We start from the raw sequence: 17,888 nt of genomic DNA on the forward strand, positions 1-17,888 counted from the left end.
TCTGGTTTATTTCAATAATGTTGTCAAAGACTGCGCACACTATTAGATTCACAGTATGGGGTAGGGGCTGTCGAAAGCGGATTTCAAATCTCATGTTCCCGGTTTTCATCAATGAGAAATGGTCTCCGCATTCTTGATCAGGCGTCAAATCAAAGGCAAACAGGGTGTATCCCCGGGAGAAGTCAGAACGACTGATGGCTAGAGGCTGATCTTTCAAATGCTTTCCGGAGGCCAACACGAGGTTGTAATATTCTCGAGCTGTGTTGTCATTAGCAAAATTGGGCTGAAAGGGCTTGGCTGGAATCTGCTCTCCGTCCAAATACAAGGCCAGGAACTCCACCTGGTTATGGTTGAAATTGAAGGAGTTTCTGGCATATTCCCCCGAAAAGGCCTAATTATGCACCATGCCTATGACCACATACTTGGGCTGCTGTCCCAAGAACAAGTTCTCCTGATTGCTCACTCGTATCCCTGCCGGCATACTGAGAACTTTCATATTCACTCTTTCCACGGGGTACTTGGCATTGACAGTTGTAAGAGCGTGGGAGTGCCCTAATTTCACCACCGCCAAAACTTAACTTTCTTGACAAAAAGAGCGCGGATAAAATGTTTACTTTGTAACGCTTGGCATCTCTGGACATCAGACAGAATTCATTTTTGCTCCGCACCATTTTTATTCTGACGTCCACCCCATTTAGAATAAATTTTTTTTTTAAAAATAGGTCGGAATGAATAGGTCCGAGGAGTTCTACTGTTTTACCCTGGGATGTATAACTATTTCTTTGTTTGAATCCCTCATTCGGGCCGTCCAAGGCGGTGTTTTCATGTTCGTTGGCCGTGTCTTTGTAAAAAAGACCCGACGCAAATTGGAACCTGAGAGTTTCATTGCTGTAATTTAGCAGGCCATCAAAAAGGGCCCTGTATGGGTAAAGGCTGGAACTCTGTGATATTAAGCGGTCTCTGAGGGTCACATCCACTTGTGAAAATAAAGCGGCTATCGGATGATTAACAAAGGCTACCTTGGCCACGGGGGCCGGATTAGTTCCATCGGCATTGACGATTTTGCATTGGACATGTAAAAGCGTGTTATTCAGATCCAAGTAGTCTTCACTGTTCCCAGTAATCAGAAACTCTAGCGGCGCGACTTCAGATAGAGCCGAGAGAGGGGGCACCTCGACGTAGATGCGTTTTTCTACGCTAGTCTTAGTATAGGGTACCGTAAACAAATCCAATTCGGATTTCACACACTCTTGAGACAAGTGATGAACGAAAGACATTTTGAGTTAAAAAATGTTTTTCGATTTCTTTTTTCTGCGGGCGTGGGACTTATCCTTGTGGCTGAGAGAAGAAAATGATGTAAAAGCTGAACGGCGTGTCTTTTTGAGGATGGGTCCTGCGCGTGACCCGGGAGGTCTCTTACGTTTAGTTTTCCTCATGACCATCAGACCCGACCCCCCTTGATTTTCTTCACTTCCACGAGTCATAGCTCCGGACATGGCCCCTGCCACCACGTCTTTGACGATATTCTTGGCGGCTGATTTAATGTGTGGTTTGACGATTTCGAATCCTCTTTTCAAGAGAGGCAAAGCTCTTCTAAACAGACCTCGAAATATTCCTCCGATCCCAGAACCGTACATCACGGGAGCCCCAGAGAACCCGGGGAGTCCGCTACCCGCTTGGGATTCGTAATAATGCACGTAAGGGCTAGGGTCCAGGTAAGATCTCATCTCTGTATTAGTCATGCACGCACCTCTTAAAGGGTCTGAAATGTAACTTGACTATGACCTTGCCAAACTGAAATGGAACCGCTTTGTTCTGATCCGTCTTTATTTCAACGGTCAAAGTATCAAACTGAGTCTTGCTGACCGGAACGTAGTGCGGCTTGTCGTAGGTGATTGTGGTAATCTTATTCATCTCATCCTCAATATGTACGCATCTCAAGAGAGGGACGTAGCTGTCTCCGACTCTTTGGTGAGACACAATGTCACTGTAGACGTACATGGTATAAAACCCCGCTCTGATATCCGCGGGGTAAGGAGCATCATTCATCAGGCCTACGGTCATGTCTGAATGGGCTCCTAGAATTCTCTCCAGCTGTCCCCTGACATGAAGAGTTTCGTCCTTTGCTGTGTTTAGGACGTAGAATCTTCGCTCCGGAGCGCTGTAGCGGAATCTCACAGTGTTTTCCGGTATCGGTAAACCTGAAGAACCTGCCTCGACGGCTTTGGGTTCTTTCGCCACTGCATCATTCATCTTAGAGGTCACTTTCTCGACGCTAGAGTAATAGCCCGCGGGAATACTATAAAACCTGGTTAATTGCGGGGACACCACAATAAAAGCGTTATCCGGTTTGTCTAGGGTGTTCCAGGTGTGAGGATACTGGATTTCGGCCAAACCAACTTCCCAGGGACCCTGTAGTTCGATGGGTGCGGCTAATTTGACGGTAAACTCGGTGATGGTATTGTTAGGGAAAACATCTCAGGAAGAATTTCTAGGAAGAACGACGTAAAAGCGTTTTCTCTCCATGGTGAATACCCCCGTGAATGAATCACTATTTTCGCTTCTCAGTATTTAATGTCTTGCGCGTAGCTTTCAGGGATCCAACTGTTAAACTTTTCGGGCCATCCGAACCATTTCACCAAAATATGCTTTTTTCTATCGATCTTTTTTTTCCCCAAAATCTTTTCAATCCTGAAGACCTCCGGTCCTCGAATCTTTTGTAACTCCGCGTCGTAAAAGGAGCCTATAATATCTTCGCCGTCATAATCGTTCAGCTTGTAGACAGGCGGTTCCCTCGGGACTAGTTCAGAAATGGTAAACACCTCGTCTGGAAAGGTTTGTTCGTATCCTTTGGTAAAAGGATTCTGGGATTTCGACACTCTCACCGTTTCCCTGACTTTGAACTTATATTTTGGGTTTCTTTGGGGTTTAGTTAGGCCGTATAAGTTTTTAAAGACTTTCCAAGAATTGGAACTATTCACCCTGGCGGGGACCATTTTTATACCTCGGTGATGACTCAAATTATAAGATTTCACCAAGTCCTGTAGCCCCGACAGATAGGACCGGGTATTCCGGGAACTGAAATAACGGCACATTTTGGTCTTCAGAGTTCGGTTGAATCTCTCCACCACTGAAGCCTTTAATTCACTAGCGGTGGTAAAATGTTTAATTCCGTGTTTATTGAGCAGGCTTTGAAATTCCCGATTGAGAAACTCTTTACCGCTATCATTCTGAAGTTTGACGGGAACTCTACCTTCCTCCAAAATTTCTCGAAAAGCCCTCGTTACTTCTTTACCCGTTTTGTTTTTCAGTACCCTGACCCAGGCATATTTAGAAAGAATATCTATACAAGTCAGTAGATACTTGTAACCTTGGTTATAGTCGGCCAGGTTTGTCATATCCGCCAGATCGATCTGCCATTGCCCATCTATATTGGAAACATACACCTTATTCCTTTTAAAATGGACTCTGGCCGGTTTATGGATCGTGTAGGTGTATTGCCCCGATAACCAATTGGATACCTCTCGGTCCCCAATATGGTGCCCCGCATGCCGGAGAGCTCTTTTCAAGGAATCTTTACCCCCCAAGCATTCTCAGAGTTATAATATGTTTTTTCCAAGACCTGCTCCATCGCCGGTGATAAAACAGACACTGACAACATTTAACCATATAGAAAACATTTATTTAGGATTCTGAAATGTTCAGACGGGTACAGCTTCAGGTACAGAATTACACCTCAGTTCTATCATATCATTAAAATCCAAATCATATTTAATCCACAGGTTCATACTACCCTCATGATTAAGATTCCGCTTACAAAACTCATTTGCCACATGGCAGGCTACAGAGTAGAAGTATTTATCCATTTCATAAAATGAATGCATTACAGTATCATGAATAGAGCTGGTATTATCAAACTCACCCACAGTCTTTTCAACCCCAGCGTGTATTTTGTGTATCGGCAGTAGAATATTAAAATAACTTAGAATTTTCACCGCCAGTCGTTTCAGCCAAGACTTGCGAAAAATCTTCAGAATCCTCTGAAAGCGTCCTTGACGGTAGGTGGTTTCAGGTTCAAAGAGGCAGGTATGTCTTCTCTGGCTGGGATGGTCTATCTCGCAGCCTTGACATTCTTTTTTCTGGTCGTAGTAGACAATGATATCCAGCAGACACGTCATTATCCCTTTAACAATTTGCTGAGCCTTTTTCCAGGTTTCAGGCAGCACTCCATCCGGGCAATCCATATCTGTCTCAGACAGTTCGAACGACATCGGTTCCTGCGGACCTTGTCTGATCACCCATGGCTGTCCTGGAGCTAGGTAAGAGATGTCCGTCTGAGTACCCTTATCGGAGATGGTGCTATCCGTCTGAGCACCATTGGCAGAGACAGGGTTATCCGTCTGATCATCATTAGCGAAGACAGAGGAAGACCACCCCGGATCTGGAGAATGGAATCCGCAATCCGGCTCAAGGTCTCTTGACCAGAGACTGTAATCGGGTCGTATACTAAAATACAGGAGGTCAGATTCTTGGGGATCTTGAAGGCCATCCGTCCGGACCGAGTTATAGAACTGGTAAGATTCAGGCCATGAAGCCTCAGGCCATGAAGTCTCAGACCATGAAGCTTCAGGTGGGATCCCCGAGGGTGTTACGCCGATCCCCGTCATTTCAGAGTCTGTAGCGGTCGACATGCTGGGGAACTTTAAATGGTTTGGTCCTCTGACTAACAGGCTGTGTATTTATGATAAAAGGGAAGAGCATGGCTTAAAATAAAGGAGGGTTTTCCATCACTCGAATCGAGTTACATTTCAGCCCTCATAGTCCGTTACTCAACCGCCGTTTCAATTTGCAGAATTCAGTCCTTCAATACTAAAGCCAGCGGACAGTTTTCCTTGTTGTCCTCCGATAACAACCGTGTTTCGCACAACTTAGACCGAGCTTCAGCTTCAAGAAACTCAGGCACCAAACATCTTTTAACCCTTCTCAAACGATCCTTCAAATAGATTCTGCGGAACGGACGCTTCACCGGTTTATCAGGCATAGATTCCATTTTTCTTCACAGAGTCTTTAGATCTGAAGATGTGGCGCTTTTTATACAGAAGGGGGGCAGATATGCCTAGACTAGTCCACGGGAGAGGGGTAGGGGCGGGGTGAAGGAAGGGCGGACATCCATCAAAATGCCCTTGACAGAAAGGAGAACCAATCAGGTGGTTAAGGGGCGGGTTCAAGGAGGGGGTAAACAGGTGGTTGGGGGCAGGGACACATCCTTCAAATCCACCAATCAGGTATAGGGGGGCTGGACGCATCCTTCAAATCCACCAATCAGGTGAAGGGGGCGGGACACATCCTTCAAATCCACCAATCAGAGGAAAGGGGCAGGACTTCAGGTCCACCCGTCCAAAGGGGCGGGGCTTAAAGGTCAAAAATCATTTTGACAGAAAGTACCTGCATATAACTACTCAAGCAGATTTATAAAATATTTTTTGTACAGAGCACAGGGACATAATAAACATATAAACTTATTACAAGGGGGCGGCACGGTGGCGCAGTGGGTAGCGCTGCTGCCTCGCAGTTGGAAGACCTGGGGACCTGGGTTCGCTTCCCGGGTCCTCCCTGCGTGGAGTTTGCATGTTCTCCCCGTGTCTGCGTGGGTTTCCTCCGGGCACTCCGGTTTCCTCCCACAGTCCAAAGACATGCAGGTTACGTGGATTGGCGATTCTAAATTGGCCCTAGTGTGTGCTTGGTGTGTGAGTGTGTTTGTGTGTGTCCTGCAGTGGGTTGGCACCCTGCCCAGGATTGTTTCCTGCCTTGTGCCCTGTGTTGGCTGGGATTGGCTCCAGCAGACCCCCGTGACCCTGTGTTTGGATTCAGCGGGTTGGAAAATGGATGGATGGATGGACTTATTACAAGGGGATAATAAAAGAATAAAGAGAAGAATTTAGAGAGGGTGGACAGGGAGCAGCCTCACTGGGGTCAGTTGATCAGCATGTCCAGTCTTATAATATCTTGATATCCAGCTGCCGTCCAGTCCTGTTCAGCTCTTCCTGTAGTGACCTCAGGTTCCTCTTCTCACTCTCACTGATCTCATTAGCAGACAGCCTGTGAAGGACACAAGTGTGAGTTACAAACATAAGAGGACCCCACCTCACACACTGTACTATCACAGTGACACACCCATTCAGGTCAACTTTCCAGAATTCTCCTCAGTGTCCCTAAGTCACATGACATGTGTGTCGGCCTGCCGGTCACTCAGTTCACTGTCCAGTCAGGTCACCGTCCTCTGAAGGCCTTTTGGTTTCATCTCATCTCAGTGAAGGTGTTCTAGTCAGGCTGGGGGTCCTCCGTGGCTCCTGCTGACAGTTTTATGTATTTTTTTAATTGTCCTTCATTGTTTTTCTAACATTGTTCTGTTCATTTATTATTTGTTTAATTCTGTATTATCTGTTATTTTTATTCTATTCAGTTATTATTTAGTATCTATGTGTGTGTTTTGCAGTTCTCTCATGTTCCTTGTATTTTGTGGTTTGATCCCAAGACGCAGGACCACCTGCCCCCCAACTCTCTAAAGGCTGCGGCTCATTTGACTGCTCTGGTGATTGGTGGTCTTTGTGAGTATTTTGCTCTTTTGTTTTTATTTCTGATTATTGTCTTTGAACCTTTGGCTCTTGAGTTCAGATTCTCTTACAGTTTGTGCTTTTTGAATGTTGTTAGCTTTGGATTGCCTTTGGCAGCCCCTTTGGCTCTTTTGTTAATAAATCTCGTCTTTTATGAAGACCACTTGTGGACTTGTCTCTGCTCCAGATGGAGTTTTCACGGTTCTCCCTCTGGTCAGACTCACTTCACGCCTCTGAGACTCTTTATGATTTTATTTTCAATTTAAAAGCCTGAGCTGCTTTCTGAGGCCTAGTCAGGCCTGAAGCCTCCTGTTTGCCTGGGGTGGGCCTGCCTGGGGGTGACATTTGTTTGGTGGGCTATTCTAGAGGCCTCGGCCCTTTGTTATATTGTGCTGTTAGAGCAATCACAACAGAAGGTGGTCTGTCCAGGTGACATGGTGTTGACCCCTCTGTGGTCACTTCCTGTGTCCTGCTCTCTTAATTAATGTCCAGTCTCTCTTTATTATTTTCTTTCCCACTCCTCCTCACTCTCCTGTCTTCTCTTATTTTCTATCCTCGTTTTTCTTGTTGTCCTCTCACCACCCTGTCCACTGACATTGGCTCTTCTCTGTCTTGTTAGTTCCAAGCGACCCCCATAACCCTGTCCATCTTCTCCTCCTGTCCACTCTGTCTGCTGTCCTGATCCTGTCACCTTTCCTCCCTGTGTCCTTGTCCCTCTGTCTATCCACCTTTTCTGCTCTTACTTTTCTCAGCTCATCTCACACTCCTCCTCTTTGTTGTTCTCCTTCTGTCATCTCTCATTATCTTTGTTGTCCTCCCTGTCTGTCACCTCCGTCCAGCTCCACTTGTCCACTGCTGTTTGTCCTTTTCGTCCCACTGCCTGTCCTTCTCCTTCCTTCAGTCAGTCCACGTGGTGTCCTGTGATCAGTCCGTCCATCAGGCCGTCAGCTGTGACTTCATAACCCCATACACCTCACCCTGTTTACTCACCTCAGTGTCTTTAATTTACAGTCTGGGGTCCGCAGACTCTCACACAGCTGACGAGCTCCTGAATCTCCCAGTTTGTTTTTCCTCAGGTCCAGTTTAGTCAGCTGTGAGTGTGGAGAAGAGAGGACTGAGGAGAGAGATGAGGAAGATCTGGAGGTGAGACCACATGACCACAGGCTGAGGAGAAAAAGAAAGAGAAGTGAAGACATGAGGAGGGACAGAAAGACAGAAGGCCACAGAGCTCAAAGGCTCAATGACTGCTGGCATTTTATCTTTTTATTGAGTCTGTTTGAACCCGAGACCACCGCTGTTCTTATAAGTAAGGCACCAAACACCTGAGAGGGTCATTGAAAAGGACACACGGACATTAATATTGGACATGAGCCTCAAAGAAATGAGACTGACAGCGTCCTGCACTTGAGAGGCCACATGGACTTGTAGAAGGTGACAATGGTGGGGGGGTGGGGGGCGTGACAAAGTGGGATTTCGTTGTGTCATTCAGGACTCAGGATGTGTTGACATTTTGTCAGATTTATAGGACATCATGGAAAGACAACTGTTAGACATTCTGGTCACTGAAGAGCTTAACACTCAGCTGTTTGTCACGATGGACTCTCCTGATGTCACAGTAATTAGATGATGATGATGACACTCTGTTGGTTTAAAAGGACAAACACTGGACCTGACATTAGTAGTGAAGACATAATGGACATGGGGACAAGACTGGCATGTGACACTTCTGTCCCTGTCCACTTAGACCTCACATACTGACCGGTGACATTGACCAGCTGACCTTTGTCCACTAAACACCTCAGTGGTGCTGAGCTCAGTTTCCTTATTCCTTCTACTAATTTGTAATAAAGCAGGAGGACGAGCTTCAAATGTACTGTCAGCGTCCCAAAGTCCAGTCCAGTGGGCACACAGGTGGTCTGAATGGATTGTGAAGAGACACCCATGACTGCTGACCACTGCTGTCCATTCCCAGCTCTGCCCATAAGTGATTTGATCAAAATGACGAGAAAGGAAATCCACAGCACTTTATCAGCTGACTTCACAGGATGTGTGGGGGTCTAATGAGTGACATGTTTGTGTCCTCATCCTTTGTATTTGTCACAACATCAACTCATTTCTTTATGTCCTGCCTTTTCAATGACGTCTGATTATAAAAGTCACGACAGGCCAGTGGACAGTAAGGGGTGCACTAAAGATGGTGGGGTCTTTTATTAATTATATCTCTTATATATATTTCTCTTCTAGTTCGTCCTGGTTCCACTCGTCCCGCCCACACGCATCCGACACGATATTTCTCGAATTCTATTCGTTGTCTTCCATGTCATGCACTATACTGGCCTGCTGAGCATAATACATTCACCAAGTACTCGAGGTGCTGCCACAACGGTAGAGTAGCTTTACCACCTTTGCGGGAGCCACCTGTGTCTTTACAACAGCTTCTTACACAGAAAACATCACTCAACATCCTGGCCATGGACCATACTGTTTTAAAATACACGGGCAAATTTATCATCAAATCTCCACTATACACTAACACTTTTACCTCTCCAGGATATATATATATATATATATATATATATATATATATATATATATATATATATATGATAGATAGATAGATAGATAGATAGATAGATAGATAGATAGATAGATAGATAGATAGATAGATAGATAGATAGATAGATAGATAGATAGATAGATAGATAGATAGATAGATAGATAGATAGATAGATAGATAGATAGATAGTCAGTGGAGCAGGATGGTGACAGCAGTCTGCCGCTGAAGCTGCTCCTCTGTCTGGAGATGATGGATATGGACAGTTGTATGTTTTTGACACAGCGCAAGCTACTGACGTATGCTTACAAAATAAAGCAAATTCTCCATGCAGGAAAAATGTACTTCTCCAGAGTCCAGCTAGATTCCAAGCTCAGAACCATCAACCCCTTCGCTAAATCACACAAAACACATGCATGAAATCGCTCAGTCCAATCCAACAGCATCTGTATGAATTCTTTTCAAGGAAACCCCTTGGCAGGATTTACGACGATACGATGCCCCGACATGTCACACCGATGTTTCAGCGATTTTCATCGGAGAAGATGGCGAACCCCCTGCTGAAAGGGACATTTGCATCTATCCCAGAGGCAACTCTTGTAAACAGATTTCCACGCTCAATATGAATTGTGATCCTATGGTTTACACACTTTTATTCCCTTACGGAGACATTGGCTGGCACAAAGATTTACAACATCCATCCATCCCTTTTCCAACCCGCTGAATCCTAACTACAGGGTCACGGGGGTCTGCTGGAGCCAATCCCATGTTCTCGATAAAAGAACGGCCAAGTGAATCAGGCTTACTCAATGCCAATTTTATGCATACAGATTAGCAATGAGGAATACATTTAGTATTTTGAACTCCAGCGGCAAACTATTCCAAAAGGCCGTCATAGATGTGTATGTTAAAAAAGAGGGCGCACGTCTCAACGATCTCAGATTACATCAACAAGATCTGCGCGTGGAACAACACAAAGGACTATCTGACACACTGCAAGCAAAGGCTGAAAATAACAACGTAGACCTATGTGTAGGCAAAATGATCAGATTACCGTCCACATTTCCAGGAAGTCCAAGATACATGCAACAAAACTATCAGGATGCCATGGCCATAGTACGTAAATTCGGAAAGCCTGATTTATTTATCACTTTCACATATAATCCTGCTTGGCCGGAAATTCTACATGCACCATGCGTCTTTCAAGAAAAATTTATTTGTTTATTTCTGAATTCCTTTCTCACCGTTTTCCGTTTCTATTCTTACACCGCCGTATGCTACGGCGGGCATCGGCTAGTCAGAAATATTCAAACAAAATGTTAAAAATGTTAAAATCAATAGACTTGGGTTCAAATTATGAGTGCACACCAAAGGCCATCAGTGATACAGACGTCACCAAACCTGAAAGCCCTCAAGTCTTCTGCTTTGCTCTGGTGGTGACGCACTGTCACTGCTCTCCTATTTATTTCCAGCTCTCACTTCTTCTCCTTTTACTTCTTCTCTTCACTCCCAAGTAGCGACTCAAGTCTTAAATTTCAAGTCCCAAAGAAGGCATAATGTGTTTTACACCACATTTACATTTCTTAAGTTTACAGGAATCATTTATTACATTTATTGTTACATTTCCAAACTATCAACTCCATGTTAATACAAAGATGAACAGAAATGAAGTGCAAATAAACATGTAATGAGAATCAATTCTCAAAGTGCTGCTGAATACAACAATACAAGCAGTGCAAACAAATGAGCGGCCAGTTCTATGTATTGTCACACATGTGTGCCCACCTGTAGATGACCTTCCTGTCTCTGTGAGGTAAGTGATACCACTCTGAGACGAGAGGGGGCGCTCACACTGACTGTCTCTCCTTATCCACCTGCAGCTCTGAGAAGAAACCAAATGAGGGGAACTGACTCAGCCGCAGTGCCCAGAGCTGCCCCTGTCCTTCTGGGTGGGACTCTTCAAAAGCTGTAGACCCCCAGAGGATGGAGTCTGCTGTTTGACCCAGAAACTCAACATGAAGCAAGCGCCATTGTGTTCACACAACTGCACAGTAAATTTGTCTATTGAGCTGTAAAGGTGTGTTTTGTTGGGCCATCGCGTCCACTTTTGTTTTGTTTCATTTGGCTTCATTAAAGGGGGACACCCAGTTGGTGCCCCGATATTACAAAGCAACTTGTGCAGGTCTGTCCTCCAGTCACCATATCAGCAGACCAATATTGTCTGTTTGGATTATGTGTATTGTCCTTAATGATGTCCATTATATCTGTTCACCGTTGTAATTATCTATCACTTTATATAAAGTGATCAAGTGGGGTAGCTTGAAGAAGAGAGATGGTGAGTGTATTGACAAGCTGATCAGGTGAGCAGGATCTGTGGCTGCAATGGAAATGGACTCTCTGGTGACGGTGGCAGAGAGAAGGACACTGTGCAAGTTGCTATCTGTTATGGACAATGAACATCACCCACTATACACCACCATAATTAATCAGAGGAGTTTGTTTAGTGGTAGGCTGCTATCACAGAACTGCAATATGGACAGATACCAGAGATCTTTAGTCCTCAGAGCCATTAGACTCTTTAACTCTTCATAACAGGGGGTGGTGGCTGAGTTCTGGGCCTGACGCTCCTTCTCTCCTCCTAAGCTGTATTGACTGTATTAGCTGGGCACCACATCTGATATCTCACTATTGGCTCACTGCTCTAGAAGTTTTATTTTGTGTTTGTTATGGGTCACTTCAAACATGTTATCCTATCAGTATAAGTCATGTCACTTTATTTCATTTTACTTTAATGTTATGTCACTTTAGTATTTGTCACAATAATATTATGTTTAATATCATGTGCCACCTGTCACTTTGATAGTAGCATTATTAGCACAATTCTCACTGCACTGGCATTATTGTATGTAAAAACAACAAGAGTTTCTGTGCCACCTAAAACTGACATCTCCTCTGCTTACCATTTAAGTTCTCCTTAGCAAGACAAGAGACCACCGGCAAGGGCAGTCATCCTTCACATCGACTTCTGCCCTAGCCACCTTAGCTGGTCATCGCTGAGGACCCCAAACTCATCTTGTGTTCCCACCACAATCCCATAGCCTTCAGCAGGGTACCTTGTGAGACCTTCTCCTTTCTCCTAACGCTATCCCTCAGCCTTCAGCAGAAGCCCACTCAGAGCAGGTGGTCACTGTTCGTCCTTGGGCACACAGTAGGTTTTGACCTTACCCCTTGAGTGCCATGTCCTCATTCCTCTCACAGCCACTTCTTGACCTCCACTCCACTGCATCAGCTCAGCCACAATTCTGCATTTACTTTATTTCTCATTTAACCTCCATCTCCATCTTTTCATTTTTCTTTCCTGTTCAGTTTTGTTCTTGACTATCCTGCTCAGCTCATTTTAAACTCACTGGGGTGCAGGTGTCTAATTCCACACCCCAGAACACTAATGAGGACACTGGCTGAACCACACGTGTCTGCAGGTGTAAAGTGCGCTCCGCCAATTCACCACCAACACTCCAGGGATGCTCTGCTCCCCCACACGACCACATCCACCTACGCCCCTCTGAGTCCACCATTTTAATTTAAAAACCTGCACACAACCACTGACCCCTGACATGTGTCACCACACCGCTTTGTATTTAGTAGTAAAGAGAATCACGCAGTGACCAGAGTGACCAGTGGAGCACAGGACTAGTGTGACAGGTGTCCTTAGTGACAGTCACATTATTCACATCTCCAGTCGACTGTTTGATTGTCTGCTGGCATTGAGGAAGACCCTGACTGACTGAAATGACAAAAGAAGGATTTGTGAGGCAGAGGGTTTGGACCTGTGATGACATCAGTGAAGACCATGTGTGTATAAAAATATCAAAAAGGCGCTATATACTGGATTACTGAGAAAGTCATGTGACAGCCTACACTGGTCATGTGGTGAGATTCTTGTTTTAATGTCCCACAAGATACACAAGTGTGAGTTACAAACACAAGAGGGCGCCACTCCTCACACTGGAGTATCTCACTGACATGCCCACTGAGGTCACCTTCCCAGAATCCTCTCAGTGTTTCTGGACGTCTACTGCACATGATGTGTGTGTCCACCTGTCGGTCACTAAGCCAACTGACAGATATATGTCGATGTCCTGTGTAGACCTCTGGGTCATGTCTTGTAGAATGATGTCGGCCTGTTCAGTCCACTTGGCTATAATGGCGGTCACTTCCTGTGTCTCCCACCTTACTGTCCACACTGCCTTCAGTCCTAATCCTCTCCTCCCTGTCACCTTCTCTTTCTGTGTATGACTGGCTGGTCATTTCTACAGCTGCTGTCCACCTTTCCTCCTGTTCCTCTGTCTGCCATCCTCTCTCTCCTTCTCCTTATCCTCTGCCTTGTCCTCTACTTTTATTTGTCCTTTTCTTCATTCTGTTCATCTCCTTCTCTTGTTTCTCCTTATCTTTGCTATTCTGTTCTCCTTGTCCTTATCTGTCACTTCAGTACAGCTCTAGCTGTCCACTCCTCTTTGTCTTCTGTCACTTTAGTCGTCTCTTCTCCTCACACTAACTGTGTTTCTCCTCCTTATTCTATTTTAGTGATTTTTAACAAACTTTAGTGAAGACATCAGAGGAGTGTAAGGGGGAAAGTGACAATGGAGGACAGGAACAAGTACGAGATTAAAATAAAGAATGGACAGCATGGGCTTGTGGGACAAGAAATAAAACAACACTTAGGACAGAGAGGATGAGGAGAGTGACCAGTGTGATGGAGGGGCTCAGGGTCACAATGCTGTCTTTATGAATTGAATTATTAAAGGAAACCTGCAGTTGTGTCACCTCACGTCAATCTGTCTGTCCATAAGGGACACTGCAGTCTGTCCTGATTAAACACAGCGTTTGTGTTGTGGGAGTGGAAAAGTCAGAGCCATAATGTGACAAGAAATAAAATTCATGAGACACACACACTCTCAAACACACACACACACACACACACACACACACACACACACACACACACACACACATTTGTTGTTCACTTACTTCAGTTTCTCTAATTTGCTGTTTTCACTCCTCAGCCCCTCACACAGCTGATCCACTCCTGAATCCTCCATGTTGTTATAGCTCAGGTTCAATTCAGTCAGTTGTGAGTGTGGAGCAGAAAGAGCTGAGGAGAGAGCTGAGCAACATCTGGAGGTGAGACGACATTCAGTCAGGCTATGGTGAAGAAGAGAGAGAAGTGAGGACATGAGGAGAGACAGACAGACAGACAGAAGGACAAACAACACAAATATTCAATGGCTACTTGTATTCTGACTTTTCACTGAAGTGCAGTGTGATCACGAGACCACTGCCATTCTTATAAAGTAAGGCGCTATATACCTGACAGGGTCTCCTGCCTTCACGCTGGACTGACTGGTGCCAAGTCATACAGACTGACATGTGGACATCAACACTGGATAAGAACGTCACAGACATGACACTGACGCCGTCCTGCACTCATGTGACCAGATGGACTTGTCACAGGTGACCACGGGGTGAGGATGACAAACTGGAATTCTTGTCTGTCATTTACCACTCAGGACTTGCAGCTCTAGTGGTGACCAGCAGTAGGTCTGTTTGTCTCTGTCTTTGTTGAAGTTTTGTTTTTATTATTTGATTAATTTTTAATCATGGGTTCATTATCTGAACAAGAATAAAGAAATATATTTGTCACTGAAGTGTTATGGAGTCTCCTCTTTTATTTGTTTGTATTATTTTGTGATACTTTTTCACTTCACTTGCTGTTGTCCCGATGCGTCTTCTATTCACCTGAGTGATTCAGTTCAGCCAAATATAAATACAAAATGGGAGACACTGAGCTACAGGACGAGACCTCTGAAGAGCATTTAGGGGTTTATGTTGACACAACATTGTCATTGACTAAGTAATCCATCCATCCATCCATTTTCCAACCCGCTGAATCCGAACACAGGGTCACGGGGGTCTGCTGGAGCCAATCCCAGCCAACACAGGGCACAAGGCAGGAACCAATCCCGGGCAGGGTGCCAACCCACCGCAGGACACACACAAACACACCCACACACCAAGCACACACTAGGGCCAATTTAGAATCGCCAATCCACCTAACCTGCATGTCTTTGGACTGTGGGAGGAAACCGGAGCGCCCGGAGGAAACCCACGCAGACACAGGGAGAACATGCAAACTCCACGCAGGGATGACCCGGGAAGCGAACCCAGGTCCCCAAGATCTCCCAACTGCAAGGCAGCAGCGCTACCCACTGCGCCACCGTGCCGCCCGACTAAGTAATGTACAGAAGCAATTATAAAGATAATTTAAAATGTGAGGTTATATCATATAAACTGTTGAATTTAAATCAAGGGACATTATACTCTTACTTTATGATACTGTAGCTGTCGCAAAATATGTGTGTGTATATATGTAAATTTAGTGTTCGAATTTGTAAAATATATTTTGTAAATTATATTGTACTAGCAAAATACCCGCGCTTCGCAGCGGCGAAGTACTGGTTTAAAATTTTAAATAATAAACTGAGGGAAGATGTACCAATTATTATTTGTTCAGGATCTCTTTGTATACCACGTTGTCAGTTCGCCCCTCCGGTTGTAATATGACCAAGCTGTGCGCTGCGCTCACACTTGAGCATGCAACGTATAGTTGGCCATGTGAAAAGCAATCTTGCCTCGAATCAATGCCAACCTTTTGTAGGGTCTGTCCCTAAGACTTATTAATTGTCATTGTGAAGCAGAGCCTTACTGGAAATTGGAGGCGTTTGAATTGAAATGGGAGATCAGAGGGTATAACAGGGATGCCAGGAATAAAAACTCTCTCCCCTGAGCCACCGCCAGTAAAAATAGTTGCCTCAATTAGGTTCTTTTGCAGGCATGTGACCTGAAGTCTCGTGCCATTACAAAGTTTCGGTGGCTGTAAGTTTCTCAGTAACATTATTGGTACCCCAACCTTCAAAATTAGATTATGCTCAGGAGTGCCTGGAGGATTCAGAGTGTGGACCGAGCTGCAGGCTATGGACGTATATATGTACGTAAGTAGGATTCAGTTAGCATTGGGAAGCCACCTACCAAATTCCGTGAAGATGGGCCCATTAAGTAACAAAGACCGTTGGAAAGTTCAATATGGCAGCCGACAGTGGTGTCATACCACCGAAATAAGTACGTACATCGGTTTCGGTTAGCGCAGGGAAGCCGCCTACCAAATTTCGTGAAGATGAGGCCATAAATAAGAAAGTTTAACATGGCGGACGTTGTTGACCGTTACGTGTAGAATTTCGAAATGTAACCTGCTTAACTTTTGTAAGTAAGCTGTAAGGAATGAGCCTGACAAATTTCAGCCTTCTACCTACACGGGAAGTTGAAGAATAAGTGATGAGTGAGTCAGTGAGGGCTTTGCCTTTTATTAGTATAGATGTATAGGTGTATGTATACTGTATATATGTGTGTGTGTGTGTGTGTATATATATATATATATATATATAGCTGTACCCGGCCACGCGTTGCTGTGGCTCAGTCTGGTTAAATGGAAAAGAAAGAAAAGAGACAGCCCACATTTCTAATATGTTTAATTTCACAATGCTTGTGGGTATACAATACTTTTTGTTGTTCCATTGTGTGTGCAGAATGTTAGACTGAATAATATTGTTAAGTTCGTAGACGTCTTTGGTTTTGGCCGCAAGAATAGCTCGTTCACTCAGCCAATCGTGATTCTTATAATTGGTTTGAATATTGGGAAATACTTTTTCAACCAATTCTTCTTTTGACGTCACTAAATTGCAGAAGTTATGAGGCAATGAAATTCGTCCTGAGGTCAGATCAACCGGCACCTTTCCGTTCCCAATTTCCAGATTTCTCCAACCCCGTTATTGACAGTTTGCATTATTTGATCGTAAATGCCTTTTTGCTGAAGCGTTAGCTTAGGAATATTTGATTGCACATACGACAAAAGATCACCTGTGTTGTAATTTTGTTCACGACGCAATTCTACATCGAACGAAGCAGCAGCAGATCAATTCAGTGATGGCATTCCCAATTGATTGAGAACTTTGTTCGCGATTTCTAAGCACAAATCTTCAATCATTATCATCCCTTAGTTCTTGATTTATTTCTGCTGTGAAATCCATGTTTATATTTGAATTTTACTTGCGTATTCGACAGAAAATATCTTCAGCCATGTGCGATTTATATTTCTCCCATAACTGTGTTGGAGATGAAGGAGAGCAGGCGCTCAATATGATTGCAAACAATGCACAAATTTGATTTGGATGTGACGTGTTACACACGTCATTATTGAATTCATCCCAGTGTCGGTCGTTCTCCAATAAATTCAGAGCTTGACATGCACTTCAGAAAGTGGCATGTGTAATGCCATTGACAATTCTCAATTGCTGGAAAGACGTTGGACCGGGCACATTTACCAACAGCATGTGATCAAAGAAGCATTCATCTTGATTGGGATGCACGGTGTACAGTCTGCCTATCTTAGTTTCTTTGAATATGCCAGGTTGTCCGTTGACTCGCTCTCCTCGTTTGCATTGTTCAAATGATTTTCTACTCGCATTCCATGTGTAATACGTAGGCACTTCCGAATACAGCAGTGTTTTCGCAAACACGTCATTTTGACATAACGTAAAGAAAGCAGTTAACGTTGTAGCCGGTGGATTCACGGCTATTTGTTGCACATTTGCAGCCTTGAAATAAAC

General features: G+C 44.5%; 2 protein-coding genes and 1 long non-coding RNA gene across 3 annotated transcripts in view; 1 reads left to right on the forward strand and 2 right to left on the reverse strand.

Moving 5' to 3' along the window:
* Positions 1–17,888, forward strand: part of LOC114643290 (NACHT, LRR and PYD domains-containing protein 12-like) — a 547,995-nt gene that overhangs the window by 158,578 nt on the left and 371,529 nt on the right. The window lies entirely within an intron of this gene.
* The window catches only part of LOC127526405 (uncharacterized), a 272,184-nt gene that overhangs the window by 29,548 nt on the left and 224,748 nt on the right, over positions 1–17,888 (reverse strand). The gene's annotated exons all lie outside the window — the stretch shown is intronic.
* LOC127526404 (NACHT, LRR and PYD domains-containing protein 3-like) overlaps positions 5,971–17,888 on the reverse strand; it is a 32,407-nt gene continuing 20,489 nt past the window's right edge. The window contains exons 2-4 of the mRNA XM_051921835.1: positions 14,197–14,370; positions 7,605–7,778; positions 5,971–6,099 (exon numbers count right to left, since the gene is read on the reverse strand). Coding sequence (XP_051777795.1) covers positions 5,997–6,099; positions 7,605–7,778; positions 14,197–14,370 — 451 coding nt within the window. The 3' untranslated portion in view covers positions 5,971–5,996. The remainder of the gene's footprint in view (positions 6,100–7,604; positions 7,779–14,196; positions 14,371–17,888) is intronic.

The sequence above is a fragment of the Erpetoichthys calabaricus genome (genome assembly GCF_900747795.2).
Source record: "Erpetoichthys calabaricus chromosome 1 unlocalized genomic scaffold, fErpCal1.3 SUPER_1_unloc_26, whole genome shotgun sequence".
Classification (NCBI taxonomy): domain Eukaryota; kingdom Metazoa; phylum Chordata; class Cladistia; order Polypteriformes; family Polypteridae; genus Erpetoichthys; species Erpetoichthys calabaricus.